This window comes from Garra rufa, chromosome 11 (assembly GCF_049309525.1).
Source record: "Garra rufa chromosome 11, GarRuf1.0, whole genome shotgun sequence".
In the NCBI taxonomy this organism is placed as follows: Eukaryota; Metazoa; Chordata; class Actinopteri; order Cypriniformes; family Cyprinidae; genus Garra; species Garra rufa.
This window is the reverse complement of record NC_133371.1, coordinates 30,897,007-30,917,858: the sequence shown is the minus strand read 5'-3', so window position 1 is coordinate 30,917,858 and position 20,852 is coordinate 30,897,007. Positions and strand designations below refer to the sequence as shown.

At 34.9% G+C, this 20,852-nt stretch overlaps 2 protein-coding genes across 4 annotated transcripts; one reads left to right on the top strand and one right to left on the bottom strand.

Moving 5' to 3' along the window:
- The first annotated feature begins 384 nt into the window (after positions 1–384).
- On the top strand, positions 385–12,825 carry LOC141346104 (protein zwilch homolog). Its single transcript, XM_073851016.1, has 19 exons — positions 385–526; positions 680–719; positions 803–892; positions 1,640–1,758; positions 1,867–2,057; positions 2,142–2,221; positions 2,306–2,461; positions 2,585–2,656; positions 3,581–3,674; positions 3,852–3,904; positions 4,628–4,730; positions 4,815–4,894; positions 5,826–5,982; positions 6,114–6,142; positions 6,227–6,363; positions 6,584–6,679; positions 6,799–6,914; positions 7,011–7,104; positions 12,652–12,825. The coding sequence occupies exons 1-18, from the start codon at positions 453–455 to the stop codon at positions 7,097–7,099; spliced, it is 1,776 nt and encodes a 591-aa protein (XP_073707117.1). The 5' UTR covers positions 385–452; the 3' UTR covers positions 7,100–7,104; positions 12,652–12,825.
- lctlb (lactase-like b) lies at positions 7,144–20,698 on the bottom strand. 3 transcript variants are annotated; one of them, XM_073851020.1, is made up of 15 exons: positions 20,563–20,698; positions 20,275–20,459; positions 18,806–18,966; positions 18,635–18,722; positions 18,437–18,546; positions 17,178–17,306; positions 17,009–17,104; positions 16,864–16,918; positions 16,625–16,786; positions 16,279–16,553; positions 15,110–15,236; positions 13,634–13,833; positions 12,523–12,586; positions 9,193–9,237; positions 7,144–9,050 (listed from the first exon to the last, which is right to left on the bottom strand). In XM_073851020.1, exons 2-15 carry the CDS (start codon positions 20,402–20,404, stop codon positions 8,935–8,937), a joined length of 1,758 nt encoding a protein of 585 aa, XP_073707121.1. In that variant the 5' UTR covers positions 20,405–20,459; positions 20,563–20,698; the 3' UTR covers positions 7,144–8,934. The 3 variants fall into 3 exon arrangements, with proteins under 3 accessions (XP_073707121.1, XP_073707122.1, XP_073707123.1); XM_073851021.1 differs by having other exon boundaries at positions 20,275–20,467; positions 20,563–20,690; XM_073851022.1 differs by lacking the exon at positions 9,193–9,237.
- Between the last annotated feature and the right edge of the window lie 154 nt (positions 20,699–20,852).

Here is a 20,852-nt window from a genome sequence, read left to right as displayed (position 1 = left end):
AAACATGATCTGGATTTAATTATACAAATATTTTGAATAATTTATTATTTTTCTACAATGAATTACAATAAGATACACGAGATGAAGTAATAAACGTGGCAGTTTGTTTCGGCACTATTTAAGCAACGTTAACCCGTTAGTGGAAGCTGGCGGATGGGTCATATGGATCTACTTTCAGTATCTATATATATTCAGTATATATCTATTTTCAGAACTCATTCAAATATTTAGAAATGTTTAGATTTTTGCTATTTCATTAATTTCATCTTAGTTTAAAATAATATTATTTAAAAAATACATAAATAAAAAAAATACATTTTAACAAGAATAGGCGTGACAAAAGGACGCCTGCGTCGTAACCCTCGTGACGTACATTAGGCGCGCTGTAATCAAATGGTTTTGAATCCTGTTAGTTTTTTCATTCACACGGATATAATTTGTTAATTTTATATATGTGTAGTTTTGAAACAAGTGGAATGGGTTCCAAAATAGTTTCGGACGCCAACGCGTTTGTTAAATTTCTGAAGTGAGTTATTGTACCTTTCTTTTCTATTACGATTAACTGAACTTGAATAACTTGCAGATTTGTAATGTTTTGCTATGCAACTAACGTTACAGTATAGCTTATATATGTGTAATTCTTATGTTTGACTTAGATTTCTTTCCTTGCTTGTTTTAGGTTGTGCCAAGATGAAAATAAAGAGAACTGCACGTATATGGTAAAACTAATATAGATGCAGATGAAAAGAAAATACGTTCAGTCATGCGTATTGGAAATCATTTGTTTGTTTATTTATTTCAGGATGATATTTCTGTACTATTGGTGGAGAAGGAAGAACTTTTGCACGACATAATCACTGGAAATCAGCCTATCTTTGTCTGTGAGAAAGCAGTAAGTTTATGATGCCCTCCATATACAGTTGAGGTTAAAAGTTTACATACACATTGCAGAATCTGCAAAATTTGAATATAAGGATAAATTTAACTTATTTTGTCCTCTGGGAAACATGTAAGTATCATCTGTAACTTCTGAAGGGCAGTACTAAATGAAAAAAGGTATAATATTTAGGCAAAATAAGAAATAAAGTACACATCTTCATTCTGTTCAGAAGTTTACACCCCCGGCTCTTAATACATAATTTTTCCTTCTAAAGCATCAGTGACCATTCGAACCTTTTGTAATAGTTGCATATGAGTCTCTCAGTTGTCCTTAGTGTGAAAATATGGATCTCAAAATCATACAGTCATTGTTGGATAGGGTTCAAATACACAAAAGAATTTGTGGGACCCTGAAGGATTTTTCTGAAGAACAGCAGGCAGTTTAATTGTTCAGGACAAACAAAGGACTCATGAACAACTATCACTAAACAAACAAAAAATTAAATTAAAACAGAATTAAGTGTAACTTTTAATTTTCTCTTGTGGACTATATGAACATCTTTTATGTGAAATATCTTATTCAGGTCAGTCTTAATTAAACAACATGCATTTTGTATGATCCTTCTTATTTTGGTAAAATAATTAACATTTTGCAAATTCTGCAAGGTGTATGTAAACTTTTGACCTCAACTGTACATATCATGTGCTATTATTATTTACACTAAACATGACATAATATGTGAACTTACTTAATAAAAAGCAACCAAAGTGTGAACCAGAAGCTGCAGAAACTACAGCTGACTCCAGTGTTGTTGAAGAGACACTCTTTAAAATGGTGCAAGATCCAGGACCTCAGCCGCTCTCTGTCATGAAAGCAAGGTGAAAGAATTTGCTTGTTGCAATATAGTCTTAATATTTTCTTATTTTTTACTTTTGAAGGCTGAGCACAGTAATAAATAATTATTTTTACTCACTCTCATCAACTAGGCAGCTGTTGTCGTGGTACACCATGGCTCATAACCCCAACATGCCTCAAGTGGAAGCCCCTAGGACTCTGCCCCCTCTCTGGGTCCGTTGTGACAAATCTGACCCATGTGCCACTGCCTGGCTTGGAGTAGAAACTGTCTACAGTGGGAACAAAACCTGTGGCGTCAAACTGTATACAGTTAGCTGCAAAGGTAGTAGCACACAGATAAGTACCCATATAGAGATTACTCTTTGTAAATAGAAACAAAACCTTTTTGAATTCCAATGTTCTGCAGGTCCAACTGCAGATGAAACCTCTTTCGCCACATTGGATGAGCTCAAACGAGAGCATGAGAAAAGACACCATGCATCAACAGTAATTGTCATTTTGCCTTTTTGTCATTTAACAGGTTTCTGACTGTTAGGTATGTGTTAAGAATATTATGATTTTATTTTTCAGGTGGCGACCAAAGGCTATGCACAGTACAACCTGTTTTGTTCCTTAAAAGAGGAAAGCATGATGTTCGAGTCCCAGAGCAGTGTAATAGCAAGTCTCACATGGAACAATGTGGAGAAAGTCTTGGAGTGTCCTCCCTTGTCTTCTAAAGCATCTCTGGTCAGCAGTAGTGCAGCATCCAGTTTACTTTGATGCTTTAGTCCTGGCTAATCCGTTTTGAGTGTCTATTGAGGTTACCAAGTTTTCGTTTAGCTTTTTTTAATTTTATTTAGCTTTTTACAGAATATCAAAGTCGCAGTTGGAGACATAAGGAGTCCATTGTATCAGACCCACAGAGAGATGGAGTTCCTTCTGGTAAGTGTTGAAAATAAATTGCATTTCCTATGCAGTGTAATTATACTGTTATTTATATATGTTATTGTTTTATTAATATGAACTAGATTTTCGTTTTTAGTTTAAGTAAAGTTTAATTTTAGTAATTTTGTTACATGCTTTTGTCATATTTTTACATTTCTACTTTAATTTAATTTTAGTTGTTATCGTTTTAGTATTTTAACGTAAACTTTTCAATTAAACTTATTTTAACCCTCTTTTCATTTAAGCATTTTAAGTTTATCATGTAATATTTGTTTTATGTTGTTTTGAATTTTTTGCAACTGATGAAAAAAAAATAAAAGTCAAAAGTTTACATACACCTTGCAGAATCTGTTGATCCTGTTAATTATTTTACCAAACTAAGAGGGATTATACAAAATATGTGTTTTTACTGACCTGATTAAGAATCCACATAGAAGACATTTACATATAGTCCACAAGAGAAAATAATAGTTGAATTTATAAAAATGACCCTGTTCAAAAGTTTACATACACTTGATCCTTAATACTGTGTTGTATTAAGAATAACGTGTGTTTAAACTTGAACGGGGTCTTTTTTTAAAATAAAAAAAGAACTATTATTTTCTCGTAAACGTCTTTTATGTGAAATATCTGATTCAGGTCAGTATTACATTCATTTTGTATGATCGATTCCTCTTATTTTGGTAAAATAAATAACATTTTGCAGATTCTGCAAGGTGTATGTAAACTTTTGACTTCAAATGTATTTTCAATAGTTTCAGTTTTACAATAACAATAACAATGGTTTTCCTGTAATAAAAAAATAATTCTTGTAATAAACAACAAATTGAATTATTCTAGGTAGAGAAATGTTTAACACCATATTAAATCATATTATAATTCATATATATAATAGAATTTTCATGTCAAACATTTGACTAGGCTCTGGCAGAGGGTTTGAGAACAGGGGAAACTGAATGGTTGGAACCAATGGAGACTCAGTCTGCAGTGGACCTGACTAGATCACTCGTAGAAGGTATAGCAACTGTACTGATTAATCTAATTAATCTGTGTACTCTATGTACTGTATACATAGCAAGAAACCCTAAATAGATACAAATGCTGCTGATTGTCAGTTCTTTGAATTTTTTGCTTTTAAGTGCAGTGTGTGCAATTTAATTTGCTGGTTCATAAAGTTGTTTCTCTTTTTTAGAGCTTGAGAATGTTTCACAAGGAGTAGCAGGACACGCTGCCAAAGCTTCTGGGGTAATTCAAAGGGATAGTTAACCCAAAAATGAAAATTCTGTCATTATTTACTCACTGTCATTTTGTTCCAAACCTGTAAGACCTTTGTTCATCTTCAGAACACAAATAAAGATATTTGTGATGAAATCCGAGAGCTCTTAGACCCTCCATAGACAGCAAGGGTCCTTCCATGTTCAAGGTCCAGAAAGGTACCAAGAATATCGACAAAGTAGTCTATGTGACATCAGTGGTACAACCATAATTTCATGAAGCTATGAGAATACTTTTTGTGTGCAAAAAAAAAAAAAAAAAAAAATCAGAAATAACAACTTAATTTAACAATTATTGACCATTTTTGTCAATGTTCTTGGTACCTTTCTGGACCTTAAACGTGGTAGGACCCTTGCTGTCTATGGAGGGTCAGAGAGCTCTCGGATTTCATCAAAAATATCTTACTTTGTGTTCAGAAGATGAACGAAGGTCTTATGAGTTTGGAACAATATAAGGGTAAGTAAGTAATGACAGAATTTTCATTTTTGGGTAAACTAACCCTTTAATAGTAAAATATTAACAGCACAATTCATCATTCACTTTCATTATATAGAAGTCAGTATATTGTTCTCATTTTGTGTTCCAATAAAGAAGAAAGATCATACAGATTTAGAATCAATGAATGAATGGATGGGTAAACAATGGCAAGCATTTCATTTATGTGTGAACTATCTATTTAATCTTTCATAACAGAAACAGAAAGTTAAGACAGATGCTACAGCAGCCTTCAGCTCGATGGTGATTGAGAGAGGAGACCTAGACTTTACAGAACAACTGTGGGAGAAGATGAGGAAGAGTAAATATTACCTTTGGTATTTTTCATGAAATACAGCAAAATGTCTTTACTGTAACTAATTGTAATATTTTTGTTTTCTCATAGGTGTAACTTCATATCAAGACATAACAGAATGCCTGAAAATTGTTGTCAAAGCAGTGAAACTTGGTAAAATCAAACCATGGGTGCGCGCAGCTCCATATCTGTTTTAATGCACTGACGACTTTTTTGGTTAACATCACAGATTTGGTTAAATTTACAGATAATGTCCTCCCCCCGTTGTCATCCAAGATGTTCATGTCTTTCTTTCTTCAGTCGTAAAGAAATTGTTTTTTTGAGAAAAACTTTTCAGGAATTATCTCCATATAATGGACTTCTATGGTGCCTGTGAGGTTGAACTTCCAAAATACGGTTTTTAATGCAGCTTCAAAGGGCTCTTAAGGATCCCAGCCAAGGAATAACGGTCTTATCTAGTGAAGCGATTGGCCATTTTCTAAAAAATTGTAAATTTATATACTTTTTAAGCTTAAAAACTCCCATCTAATTTTCTCCTCCAACTTGAAAGTTGCAGAAGTTCCGACCCAGTGTTTACAAAGTAAACGTGCAAAGAAGGTCAAATGCCATTTACAAAAAAGGTAAAACAACAATGTAGGACAATTTTAAAGTTGGAGGAGAAAATGAGATGGGATTTTCGACATACCCTAACTGTCTTGAACAGGACTACACAGAGTACGCATGCACATGACAGAGCTAGACAAGACGAGCATTTAAGGTTTCAAAGTGTATATACCTTTTTTTTTTTAAATGACAAATCATTTTGCTAGATAAGACCCTTATTCCTCAGCTGGAATCGTTTGGAGCCCTTTGAAGCTGCATTGAAACTGCATTTTGGAAGTTCAAACTCGGGGGCACCATAGAAGTCCACTATATGGCTCCTAAAACACTTTTTTTTTTTTTTACAACTGAAAAAAGAAAGACATGAACATCTTGGATGACAGGGGGTGAGTACATGATCCGTAAATTTTTGCTCTGGAAGTAAACAACTTCTTTAACCATTATGTGAATAAATATTTAATATATTGGTGTAATGGGGCTGTTTTTTTTTTTTTTCTTTAGATCCACAAAGACAGCAATAGCACTCTCAGTAAAATGATTGTGCAGTCCTACCAGCAGCAGATAGATGCCATGCCTCTCACTGGCCTCACACCTGCTAATATGCTGCTAGAGCTCGGCCTGGACAAAATCAGGAAAGACTTCATCAACTACCTTGTTGGTACATAAATTTTTTTTACATTTCAAAATTAAATCTAGCTCGTTTTTGGTTTATAGCTCACTTTATCTGCTAATTAGCAAAATGTTTATTTTTTAGATTTGCTCTTTGAGTTAATTCTCGTTCTTTTTTAGGAAAGGAACTTACAACTCTCAACTATTTGGTAGGAACACTTTTAAAATGTTTAAGATTTAGGTGAACACTAGCATGTACTAGGGTGGTTTATACATATATCTGTAATTTTCAGAGTTACTACTTGGACACAGAGGTGGACCTGCAGGAGCAGGTAATAAGAGTGAGGAAACTGCACCACCTGCTGGAGATCCTGGGCACCTGCAGCACTTTCCTTAGTCTTCCTCATGATCGCCTATTCCTTTTCACTCAGTGAGTTTCCTGTCCTTTCTGGAAGTGATGTATTAATCATTCATTGATTTCAAAATGTAGAGAAATACTACATCACACCATTTGTCTTCCAGGAAATTGTGATTTATTATTTAGAGAACACTTATTTTTTCATCAGAGAGAACTGCAGATCATTGATTGCATTGAGGATGGTGCATAGCAAGCTTCTAGCCATGTTTCTAACCATAATATTTGGTATCAGGTCCTGTTTGCAATACTACAAAACATCCAACTATGATGAGGACCACGTCTTCCAGCTGCAAATTAAGCCTGCGCTTATTAGCTACTTTTATGAGAAGTGAGTAGATGCTGCATTTCTTTCTTTCTCTCTGTATAATTCTTCTAGTTCATGTATGATGTACTGAACAGCATAATTTAATTTATAAATATTGATATTTGTTCATGTTTTTCTTTCAGAGAACAGCCGTTCTCTTGGGCTATGGAGGTGTCCAGTGGACAGGGGTCAAAGGAAGTCAAAACAGCATTGTATCTCAGTGACAAGTCTTTAGTAGATCACATCAGTTTTGACTTGGGTAAAGTTTTTTCACTAGCTGTTTTAGTTTCATGTCATGAGTTAATTGAAACAAAAGGAAACATGATATTTCAACTTATATGATTACACATTACAGATGTACCTCTGGATGTGTCTGTGAATGGAGAAAGTGAGATGTCTTACTACAGGACCTTGGTGAGCTGTAGTCTCATCAGCTTCACTTAACACCGGTAAGACTCGATAAAATAGAAATGAACTCACAGAAAATGTCATGTCAAATGCCATATTTATTGATTCATTCTTTTTTATTATTTTGCACAATACTGTTCAAAAGTGGGTTCTTTTTTTTAAAGTCATAATACTTTTTTCAGGATTTTTTGATGAATAGAAAGTTCAAAAGAACATGATTTATTTGAAATACAAATCCTTTGTAGCAGTTTACAACTTTTATTGTCACTTTTACTTACCCCAAACCTATGAACAGTAGTGTATATGCAACAGATTGCAGAGGTTTAAGGTTTCAACAGGCTTTAAGACAACTAGTTTAGCCCACATAGAAATAAATAATTTTCAAAAGTGGATGACTATTGCCCATGTCAGTTAAATTCATCATAGTTTCTAGGGCTGTCACGATTCTTCGATTCAATTCGATTACTCAATAAAAAAAAAAAAAGGTGTAACGTTAGGTTACATATGTCTCAGAACAACTTGACAGTAAATGCTGCTCCACACAAACTGTTAGCATTTACATGCGTTGAGCATCTCAAACTTCTTTGAATACTGCAGTGACTTTGGGTTTATTAAAACGTTTATCTAGGAATGCAATGTCAGTTTACACGTTTTGATGTCTACATATTCAAGAAATAACAGTGGCTATAGCATTATAGTGGACATTTGAATTCAATATTGTTTAGTCAATATTAAACAAGATTAGATTGCTCAGTAAAGTGTAAAAACAATTGCCAGGTCGTTGGCGCTCTCTGCAGTCATTTGTAATAATGTGTCATTTACATTAGCTCTATTGTTTATAATACATTATGTATTTTAACAGTTTTGTTCAATAAAACCATGATTACTTGCTTTTGATACTTTATTTAAACAAATTATTATTGCCTCATTGATATTATATCTGTATTTTAAGTAATTGTAATGTCTATTGTTCGCTTGGGTCTTTTTTTTACTACAAAATAATTTATTAAAACGATCAGATTACTTGATTAATCGGCATTTAATATTAGTCTTTTAATTATTACAAAAAAATTACAATTATATGATTACTCGATTAATCGGCAGAATAATCAAATAATCGTTTAATCGAATAATATGTTATTTAAATTGCTATTTAAGTTCGCTTAGGTCTATTTTTATTACTACAAAATAATTTATTAAAAATGATCAAATTACTCGATTAATTGGCAAAATAATCATAATCGAATATAAGTTATTTTAAAGGCTATTGTTTGCTTAGGTCTATTTTAATTATTACAAAAAATAATTACAATTATGCAATTACTCGATTAATCGAATAAGAAGTTGTTTAAACGGCTAATGTTGACTTGTGTCTAGTTTTATTATTACAAAAATGATCTAATTACTCGATTAATCGCCAGACCATTTGGTTATTCTAGCGATTAATCGATTAATCGCAAAATAGAGGTGGGAGAAAAATTAGTTTTCTAGTTATAATAATAATAATAATAACAACAACAACAACAATGTTGTTGGAACAGAACGGCAACAGCAATGGAGGAGAAAAAACAAATACATCTTGCCCCATTCACAGCGAGGGCAGGTGTTTGGAAAAATATTATATTAATTATTGATCTTTTGTGAATTTATTATTTATTTTAATCTAATTGTGACCCCCAAGAATCGATAGGAATCAAATCGTGAGGTACCAAAATATTCCCACCCCTAATAAAAATCCTTTTTTGGTTGATTATTTTGACGATTAATCGAGTAATTGAATAATACCAAAATAATTGTTAGTGACAGCCCTAGTATCCTTAACCACCTCCTTAATGCAAATAGTTTTAACCAAGAAACAAGGGCCGAACGCGTTAATTGCGTTTGCGGAGTAGGAACATGAGAAAGACGGCGCTGATCAAAATGCACAGGGTGCACACTGTGGGAACCACAACCTCGGTCACCATCTCCATGTGGCTGGTTAAAGGATCTGAAATGTACAAACACAAACAAGTTTATCAGCCCACACATAACAGCATAGCCCAGTTTCACACTGCTTTTGCATAACGGAGCACTCAAAGGGTTAATATAGTTCTCTTCCAGCTGTTGTGTGTATGTGTGTGACGGCTTACCATGAATAAGTCTTAGAATATTGGCAGCTGTATTCCGCTGTTCTTCTAATGAAGAGAGAGAAATAATCTTAGGATGGCAGCAGGGTGCATTAACCCTTTGAGGGCCGCTGTGTAAGCTCACAATAAAGCAGCACAATTAGTCGACTGGGTTATAAGCCAAAAAGCAGCATGCCATCAAGTATCCTTTTAGAGTATAAACTTACATTGGCTGTTTGTTTGAGGATTATACATCTTTTTGAAGGAAAACTTTTTTGTTTGATTGATTTAAAAATAGTATTAGAGTATTAGCATTAGCATTGTGTGCGTAGGTGAGTTTCAATATACATAATCAGCATTTTATGGAAGCTCATTTCTGCCACTGAATAAAAAAAGGTTATTGTGACACTTTATCTTGCAATTCTGACTTCTTTCTTGCAATTGTCAGTTTACATCACACATTTCTGACTTTTTTTCTGAGAATCGCATGATATAAACTCACAACTGCAAGAAAAAAGTCAGAATTTCGAATTATCCCACTTTTTTTCTCACAATTCTGACTTTTTCCCCTCACAATTATGACTTTTTTCCTCTCAAATCTGACTCTTTTTTTTTCTTCTTTTTTTTCGTAATTCTGACTTTTTTCTCACAGTTCACACTTTTTTTCCTCTTGCAATTCAGACTTTTTCCCCTCTCACAATTCTGACTTTTTTTCTCGCAATTTCGACTTTTTTTCTCAGTTCACAATTTTTTTTGCTCTTGCAATTCAGACTTTTTTCCCTCGCAATTCTGCCTTTTTTTCTCGCAATTCTATTTTCCTCACAATTCTGACTTTTTTCCTCGCAATGCTGCTTTTTCTTCTTCTTGCAATTCTGACTTTTTATCCCTTTTGCAGTTCTGACTTTTTTCTTACAATGTAACCTTTTTTTCACAATTCTGACTTTTTTTAGCAATTCAGACTTTTTCCTCCTTGCAATTCTCTTTTTTCCTCGCAATTCTGACTTTTTCCTCGCAATTCTGACTTTTTTCTCACAATTCTGAATTTATTTCCTCGCAATGCTGATTTTTTTTTTGCAATTCTGACTTTTTATCCCTTGCAATTCAGATTTTTTTTTCTTGCAATTTAGCCTTTTTATCCTCGCAATTCAGACTTTTTTAGCAATTCAGACTTTTCCCCCTCTCACAATTCTGACTTTTTTCCGCAATTTCGACTTTTTTTTCTCATTTCACAATTTTTTTGCTCTTGCAATTCAGACTTTTTTCCCTCGCAATTCAGACTTTTTTTTCCTCACAATTCTAACTTTTTATTCCTCGCAATGCTGCTTTTTTTCTTCTTGCAATTCTGACTTTTTTCTTACAATTTAGCCTTTTTTCCTCACAATTCTGACTTTTTATTCCTCGCAATGCTGCTTTTTTTTTCTTCTTGCAATTCTGACTTTTTTCTTACAATTTAGCCTTTTTCCTCACAATTCTGACTTTTTTTTTCCTCGCAATGCTGCTTTTTTTCCTTCTTGCAATTCTGACTTTTTATCCCTTTTGCAATTCTGACTTTTTTCTTGCAATTTAGCCTTTTTATCCTCGCAATTCAGACTTTTTTTTTCCTCGCAATGCTGTTTTTTTTTTCTTCTTAAAATTCTGACTTTTTATCCCTTTTGCAATTCTGAGTTTTTTCTTGCAATTTAGCCTTTTTTTTTTCACAATTCTGACTTTTTTTTTTAGCAATTCGGACTTTTTTCCTCCTTGCAATTCTCTTTTTTTCCTCGCAATTCAGACTTTTTTTCCTTGCAATTCGGACTTTTTTTCTCACAGTTCTGATTTTTTTTTTCCTCGCAATGCTGATTTTTTTTTTTTTTTTTTGCAATTCTGACTTTTTATCCTCGCAATTCAGACTTTTTTTAGCAATTCAGACTTTTTTCCCCCTCACAACTCTGACCTTTTTTTCTGGCAATTCTGAGTTTTTTTTCTCTCACAATACTGACTTTTTTTCTGCCAATTTTGAGTTTTTCTTGCAATTTTAACCTTTTTTTTCTCTCGCAGTTCTGACTTTTTTCTTGTAGTTCTGACATGACTTTCTCAAAATTGTGATGCATAAACTCACAATAATGAGTTATAAAGTACAATTTTGAGTGGGAAAAAAGACTGATATGTTCTCAGAATTTGCAAGTTTATATCTCACAATTCTGACTTGATAACTCACAATTGTTATAAAGTGAGAACTGTGAGATATAAACATGCAATTCTGAAAAAAAAAAGTCAAAATTGTGAGTTTATATCATGCAATTCTGACTTTATTTCTCAATATATCTCACAATTGAAAACAAGTCAGAATTGTGAGATAAAAAGTTGCAATTAGCTTTATTTTTTTATTCAGTGCCATTTCTATTGTTTTCCAGTGTTCCGATGTTCAAATACTTATTTGTTTCAAATTAAGTTTGTAATGTTATGATTCGCATTGTAGCTGATTTTTTTTTTCATAGCCTATAACTCTAATAAAAGAAATAAAAATGAATGGGAAACATTCTTCCAGAACCAAGGCCATTGAAAAGTGGGAAAGCACTGTTGCACTCTGTTATAGTTTGTCCTAATGAAATAAGGTTTTACAATGTATTGACCCTTTTAATCAAAAGTGCTCGAATAGCTGATCTGGTTATTTCTTTATAGTGACATTTAATTAGGAATATATGTACTGCAGAGCCATTTTATTACCATTCACTCACTGAAGCTTATAGAATATGGTCTCTGAATACTTAAAACATTTCAGCTTCCCAAGAACAGAAAGGGCCAGAATTGGAGTTGCTTAATGTTCTTTGTATCCAACTACACACAGTCATTTTGAGTTTTTTTTTTTTTTTTTTTAAGCCTTTGTCGGACATTTGCCAAGCCGAAAAGAAAAGAACAAGTTACTTCTATATGCACCCTAGTGTCTAAACTTCGTCATGCACTAGCCAAACCTTTGGCATCTCTACATGATCTTTATTTTCCTTGGATTTTCTTCTAGCTGGAGGGGCAAACAAAGAAAAATCCTGTTAGAGGTTTCGGCTCAGTCTCGGTTTCAGACCTCCCCAAAAGTCTTTGTCAATCCATTCTCATGGTAAGCATACAGAGTCCCTATGGACACTAATGGCTAAGTAGAAACCTGGTCAAACCACAAATGAGGTTAGCATAATAAAACAGTGGAGATCCAGATGAACACAAGGAATGTTCTCATGCACTGTTCAAGAGGAATTTGTTCCCATCTAATTTGTTCTTGATTAAAGGCTACATGATTATTTCTTTTAGTCTGTGATCAACAAATGGAATTTTTCCTTGTTTGCCCCAGTTATTCAACTAAGTTTGAATCAATGATCCACTGACCTGCAGCCAGGAGCTGATTGCTGGTGGAGCAAGTCTCTGTAGCCTTCCTTTTCCAGTTCTCAACCTGCCAATGATGATGATTCAGAGAGTACAGTCATTGTCTCATTTATTCATTCTGTTCTCTTACAGATAAAGGCTTACACTCCTTTCAGGATTCTGCTCTGCAATCTTTGCATGTGGTATTTAACTTGACTGTTTCATTCAGTTAATTACACCACCTTTAATACATAGTTTATATAAACAGTTATATATAAAATGGTTTATATGATTTTGTATCATCTGAAAATAAACATTTGGAACTTGTCCAAGGCAACTGGAGTTTGTTCAATATAAGACGACAGAAAAATAATTAGAAAATACTATTTATATGGTAATTACATCCTAATCTTGGGTTCTCCAAGACTTTTTTGTTGGTAGATAACCAAATGAGGATGCTGGTGTATTCATCCTAAACAGCTATTTAATTGGAAATGTTCTCCGCAAATATTTCATTGACTCTAAATAGCATGTTTCAATACCAAAACAGATGCTCTAATCCTAATAGTACCGCAAGGCGGCTGTCAAACAATCTGGAGCAGAATCAGTTCGTTCAAAATGTTAATTAGCACGCAAACGGCGCTATCCTTAAAGGGGACTTACTGCTCAGACAATCAAAACGGCTAGATAATTGAGACTGTTAGGTTTTTGGGGGATTAAAAAAGTAGTGAATGGATTTTTGTCATTGTAATATGGTTATGTTTTCACACACTGTTAAGACACATTTATATGTAAACGCCATGTAAAAGTGAATTTTGCATCCGATGTTCCCTTTAAAATCCCCTTTTTTATTTATATTAACTGTGAGTGTTTTGGTTCTCTCCACATTTTTGTAGTCTTGCAGGTATTGTATTTTGTTTGTGTGTGTGTTTTTTTTTAAATATATATTTGTGTATTTATGATAGTCCTCGCAATGTATAAAATTGACATTTTATGTTAAAACAGCAAACATAAGAAGAAACTGCTACTTTTATATATCCCTAGAACTATTATGGCTACTTTTCTTCAGTTATGACTATTATGACCTTTTCGTTTTAGTAACTCATAATGGGAAATTTCAACAAAATGGATGTACCTCTCTCTGATTGGGAAATCCATTAGACTTAATGATGCGTTTGTAGAACTGAACGGAGGCCTTGGGGTAGCGAGGCTTATTTTTGTTCCTGAAGTCCACATAGTACAGGCCGAACCTCTCTGAATAGCCCTCATCCCACTCAAACTTGTCCAGAAGAGACCAAGCGGTGTAGCCCTTCACATTCACTCCATCCCTGATAGCTGCAGGATAACAACAAATAAAACAGAATCATTTTTAATATTTCTTACATCATTCTGTCATTTACTCACCACCATCATGTTGTTTCAAATCTGTATGACTTACAGAGTTATTTTTCTTCTGTAGAACACAAGATATTTAAAAAAAAAAAAGTAAGTTATGGAAGCCCATTTCTGCCACTGAATATAAAATAAAAAAAAGAATTTGCGACTTTTTGTCTCACAATACAAACTTGCAATTCTGACACTTTTTTTCTCAGAATTAGCGGCTAACTGTTTGTGGTTATTATGATGTCACAGAATTTACCGGTATTTTGAAACCTATGTGTGAATGGCGCTTTACCAGTAAAAAGATGGGACGTCGTTGCCTGTGTGAACAGCACATTTATTTCTCGCAATTGCGAGTTTATATCCCACCATTCTGACTTTAAAACTCACAGTTGACCCTTCGCAAAACCCGCCCTCCTTAGTTACTGTCCGACAAACAACGCCGCTCCCACATTACACATGTTCTTGTGCAATGAAAAATACATATACAAAAGTATTTTATTTCAACCGCGGAAAGACGCCAATACACAATTTTTCAAGTTTAAGTCCACAGAAGTTGATCTACTGATATGTCTGATTTGTTTGTTGGACAGGATGGCGGATTCAGCATTATGATTGGTCAGATCACCTGTCAATCAAACTGTTTGCGAAAGGTGAATTCCAAAACACTTATAAAAAAACGAAAACACTTACCATGTATACCCCTTTACAAACACAACACCGGCAGGCACAGTCATTTAGAGGTTAACTGTTTCCGGTTAATGATGTCACAAAATTTACAGGTATTTTGAAACTGATGTGTGCATAATGCTTTACCGGTCAAAAGATGGAATGTCATTGCCTGTGTGAACAGTGCACTTATTTCTCACAATTCTGACTTTCTAACTTGCAATTGCAAGTTTATTCCATGCAATTCTGAAAGAAAAAGTCAGAATTGAAAGTTTTTATCTGGCAATTCTGACATAATGCTCACAATTGCGAGAAAAAAGTACGAATTGTGAGATAAAAAAAAATCACAATTATCTTTCTTTTCTTTTTTTCAGTGGTGGGAACAGGTTTCCATAGAAAGGTAATGGGGTCCAATATTGTTTTGTCCCCCTTTGACAAAAACAGATTAATCATTCTTCAAAAGATCTTCTTTTGTGTTCCTCAGATGAAAGTAAGTCATACTAATTTGAAACAACATGACATTAACAATTTGGGGTGACCTATCCCTTTTTGTACTTGTTACCTTTGAGCATCTCATTGATGTAACCCTTGTAATACTGTATCCTCCAGTCATCACACAGTTCTGTGCACAACATCTTCTCTGAGACCCCGTTCTCAGTGACGAAGATCGTGGGGTTTCCATATTGAGTCTTTAGAAGGTCAAAAAACATAAGTCAAGAGTTGTCATTTCCTGACATGTGGACTTTACTAATAAATACTGTTGAAGTCAAAAGATTACATACACCTTGCATAATCTGCAAAATGTTATTTAACCAAAATAAGAGGGATCATACAAAATGCATGTTATTTTTTATTCAGTACTGACAGAATAAGATATTTCACATAAAAGATGTTTACATATAGTCCACAAGAGAAAATAATAGCTGAATTTATATTAAAAAAAAGACCCTGTTCAAAAGTTTACATACACTTGATTATTAATACTGTGTTGATACCTGAATGATCCACAGTTCATGTTCTTCAGGTCCCACAAAGTTTTGGTTTTCCAGCATTTTTGTGTATTTGAATCCTGTCCAACGATGACTGTTTGATTTTGAGATCCATCTTTTCACACTGAGGACAACTGATGGACTCATACGCAACTATTACAAAACGTTCCGGTCACTAATGCTCCAGAAGGAAAAATTATGCATTAAGAGCTGGCGGGTGAAAACTTTTTGAATTTGAAGATCAGGGCAAATTTAACTTATTTTGTCTTCTGGGGAACATGTAAGTATCTTTCGTAGCTTCTTAAGGGCAGTACTGAATGAAAAAATATGATATTTAGGCAAAAATACGAAAAATATACACATCCTCATTCTGTTCAAAAGTTTACACCCCTGGCTATTAATGCATCGTTTTTCCTTCTGGAGCATCAGTGGGCATTTGAACCTTCTGTAAAAGTTGCATATGAGTCCCCCAGTTGTCCTCGGTGTGAAAAGATGGATCTCAAAATCATACAGTCATTGTTGGAAAAAAGTTCTAATACACAAAAATGCTCGAAAAACCAATGAATCTGTGGGATCTGAAGGCATGCAATAACATGCATTTTGTATGATCCCGCATAGTTTGGTAAACTAATTAACCTTTTGCAGATTCTAAAAAAAGGGAATGTAAACTTCTGACCTCAACTGTATTATGAATCAAACGAGATCAAGGTTCAGCATGGGGAAATGATATGAAATGGCACACCTTTATAAAGTTGAGCAGACGGCGGAAGCCCCAAGGAACCGAGTAGAGCCACTCCGAACCAGGATCAGGCCAACGTGGGTCAACCAGCTCTGCTATGTCCCGATCTGAGAAGTAGGTGGAGCCACGGTTGGAAGGAAAGCTCTTTTGGGTAATGTAGCGTGTGGTGAAGTGCCCCACTCCTAGAAAGTCAGAGGTGCCTTTGATGTAACTCTTCTCCTGAGAAGAAAAGGTGGGAAGGCGAGACGTTCCCAAACCCTGCTGTGCGCTTTTCCTCCCTTGGATACAAAATTGTCATTAATATTCTAGATTGTGCCATTCTTGACCTCACATATTTAACAACATGTACCTATGAAATCCTTCATCACTTGAGGATAATCTCCATGAAAGATGGGTGTAGCAAACCAGCCTATGTAAAACTGGACATATCTCTCTGCAGCCTCAATGTCCTTCTTGTTAGTGATATCTACAGGCTCTCCCCAGTCCCCAGACAGTGAAATGCCCACCATACCTAAAGAAGAGGGTTCAGCAGAAAGAGTTCAGAGGGTGTAATTTTTAAGGAACTCAAAGATATTGCTAAGCTCATACCTCTTTGTTTCTGTCGCCACTGAGTATCGTAAGTGTGCCAAACCTTAGCATGTGCCTGTTAGTAAACCAACACAAACAGTATTGTGCAATAACTCCATTCTGAAAAACCATGGTACAATATTATATCAAGGCAGTGATGTGTCACCTTAATGATGTGGTGAGCTGCTCTGTAGGCCCCTGTGCCTTTAAGCTTCAGTCCTGGAGCATGTTCTCCAGTTTCATACCCCTCCACTGCCACTGACTGACACACAATGAGCAATAAGAACATTTACACATTTGCTGTTATTAACTAGAGAGGAATAGAGTGAGCATACCCATGGGTTATTAAAAGTTATCCAGTGCTTGACACGGTCCCCATAGCGTTCAAAGCAAAGATTGGCAAAGTCGTTGAAATAATTAATCATGCTGATGTTCTGCCATCCACCATATTTCTCCTGCAAAACCTGTCCAAATATACAGACACGATGATGAATGATAAAACCTTCCGAAAAGGGTTACAGATCCATTATTAATGCAGTCAATACAGTGGATGAATTAAATTCACTGAATGTGTATTCATCTTTTTACTTGTCAAATCTTGACAGATATTGTTGAGAGGGTCGCGTAAATGAAAATTGAATTGGCTCTTTGTTTAGAAAATGAAAAGAAGGCTGTGAGGGACAGACGACTGTTAGCAAAACTTCCGACTTTATGTGGGCAAAAAGTCTATTATTGTCAGAGATATTTGAAACATAACTCATAAAGAAATTACTTAACCTACTCTTTGGTCAACGCAGCGAATCGACATAACCAATTTAACCGTTGCTACATTTACCTGAGGAATTGTTGAGCCCTCACGCAAAACTCCCGATGGATTCGTGGATTTCACACGCGACATTTAGTAAAGCAGCGGTAAATATGACACACCTCATCACGTCTATTTTTATTACAACACGTTTTCTGTTTTTATTATATATCCGCATTGTACCTTATTAATTTTATTAGCAAACGTTGCGTTATCCGAACAAACAAAACAAAGTCAAAAGTATTAGAACCCACTGAGCAGTCTGCTGCCTTACAGCTTTGTTTTAGTTAAGATATATTCATGAAAACGTCCTAGAAAGGTTAAATAAATCAGAATATGTGACCCTGGACCACAAAACCAGTCATATGGGGCATTTTTATTGAGATACATCATCTGAAAGCTGAGTAAATAAGCCTTCCATTTATGGTTTGTATGGATAGGATAATATTTGGTTTGAAAATGAAATCGGAGGGTGCAAAAGAATCAAAAATAGAGAAAATTTCTTTAAAGTTGTCCAAATGAAGTTCTTAGCAATATTACTAATCAAATGTTTTAATATATTTACAATATGACATTTTCAAAATTTCTTCATGGAACATGATCTTTACTTAATAGGCTATCCTGATGAATTTTGGTATAAAATCGATAATTTTGACCCATACAATGTCTTTTTGGCTATTGCTATAAATATACCTATGCTACATAAGACTGGTTTTGTGGTCCAGGGTCACATATATTAAATAACGCTTATTATTATTAGGCCTATATGAGATATTTAGGAATACACACCTGTGGTAGGTCCCAATGATAAAGGGTCACAATGGGGGTGATGTTGTGTTCAAGCAGCTCATCAATAAGAGCACCATAGTACTTCACTCCTTTCTCATTCACATGGTCAGCTGCAAACGCACAGAAGTGGAGCTCAAACATAATGCACATTTATTAATAACAAATATCTCAGCTAGAGCCAGCAGTACAGATACTTACACCTGATTCCAGTTGGCATGATCCTGGGCCAGGAGATGGAGAACCGATAGTGATTTAGATTCAGCTCGTTCATCAGTGAAATATCATCCTATACAACACAATGAAACAAAATGTTGTGTTTCATCTGGGGCATTTGATAGTCATTGGCGTGTTAAGTACCAACATGGTCACCTTGATTCTGTAGTATCCCTCACATGAAGAGTCTCCAGTATCATTTAAAAACGTCTTTCCCTTCTTATGAGTGAACACGTCCCAGATGCTCAGTCCTTTCCCATCTTTGTCCCAGGCTCCTTCTGTTTGATAGGCTGAACTGCCGGCGCCCCACGAAAATCCTGACAAATGACGTGAAACGTTAGAGAAGTACAGTTGAGGTCATAAGTTTACACCCCCCTTTCAGAATCTGAAAATGTTCATTATTTGACCAAAATAAGAGGGATCTTGCAAAATGCATTTCATATAAACTATGTTTACATATAGTCCACAAGAGAAAATAATAGTTGAATTTATAAAAACGACCCTGTTCAAAAGTTTACATCCCCTTCTTAATACTGTGTTGTCACTGGAATGATCCACAGCTGTGTTTTTTTGTTTAGTGATAGTTGTTCATGAGTCCCTTGTTTGTCCTGAACAGTTAAACTGCCTACTGTTCTTCAGAAAAATCCTTCAGGTCCCACAAATTCTTTGGTTTTTCAGAATTTTTGTGTATTTGAACCTTTTCCAACAATGTATGATTTTGAGATCCATCTTTTCAAACTGAGGACACCTGAGGGACTCAAATGCAACTATTACAGAAGGTTCAAACACTCACTGATGCTCCAGAAGGAAAAACCATGCATTGAGAGCCAAGGGGGGAAAACTTTTTGAATTTGAATATCAGGGTAAATGTAACTTATTTTGTCTTCTGATAAACATGTAACTATCTTCTGTAGCCTCTGAAGGGCAGTATTAAATGAAAAAAATAATGATATTTAGGCAAAATAAGAAAAATATACACATCTCCATTCTGTTCAAAAGTTTTCACTCCTGGTTCTTAATGCATGTTTTTCCTTCTGGAGCATCAGTGAGCGTTTGAACCTTCTGTAATAGTTGCATATGAGTCCCTCAGTCGTCCTCAGTGTGAAAAGATGGATCTCAAAATCATACAATCAGTGTTGGAAAGGGTTCAAATACACAAAAATGCTGGAAAACCAAAAGAATTTGTGGGACCTAAAGGATATTTCCGAAGAACAGCGGGCAGTTTAACTGTTCAAGACAAACAAGGGACTCATGAACAACTACCACTAAACAAAAAAACACAGCTAACAGTTCAGGTAACAACACAGTATAAGAATCAAGAGGATGTAAACTTTTGAACAGGGCAATTTTTTTAAAAATTCAGCCATTATTTTCTCCTGTGGAATTTTTCAGGTCAGTACTAAATAAACAATAGCATGCATTTTGTATGATCCCTTTTATTTTGGTAAAATAATTACAATTTTGTAGATTCTGAAAGAAAGGTGTAAACTGTATACACATGAAGTATAAATTAAAGTATTATTAATGGATTTAGCTTTCATTATTGATATCCATGCAGGTCAATTAATTTCCCAAAGGCTATAGTGGCTGAGAAAGGAATCTGTATGGTAATGCTGGAATCATACCATTTGGAAAAGTGCCATAATAGAAGGAGTCGTGGTTGTTCGCTGACCAGTTGAAGTCCTCAGCCGCAGACAGACACAACACCAGCACAAGCACATGACACGCTCGTCCAACTCGGTGTGACAGCATCATATTCCAGATCTCTGCTCCAGCTCAGTGAGTCTCATCAGCACCACACTCTCCTGATCTGAGAGGCTGTTAGTTACCCTTTCACTAGACATCATTCATCACTTACTTAACACAATCTAGAAGATTAAATCTTCACACTCGTACTTTTGATTTGAACATACCTGTCTCTGAATCTGCATCAATTCCTGATGGAAATGCCTTTTAAATCAATAACAGCTATCCCAAACTTTGATATCACATCCAGAAGTTTGAAGGTTGCCATACAGAGTCTGTTACTGTTCAGCCTGGGTGGCAAAGCGCTGCGCTGTACTAAAGGTGGTCCCGTGACCCCAGTGTAGACCCAAAAGCCTTTCTATTGAGGGTCAATGGACTGTGATGACATTTTGCAATGGTGGACAGATCCCTTTCAAATGAGGGTTTCACTCTGTAAGCAAAGTTAATGTTGGAGAGG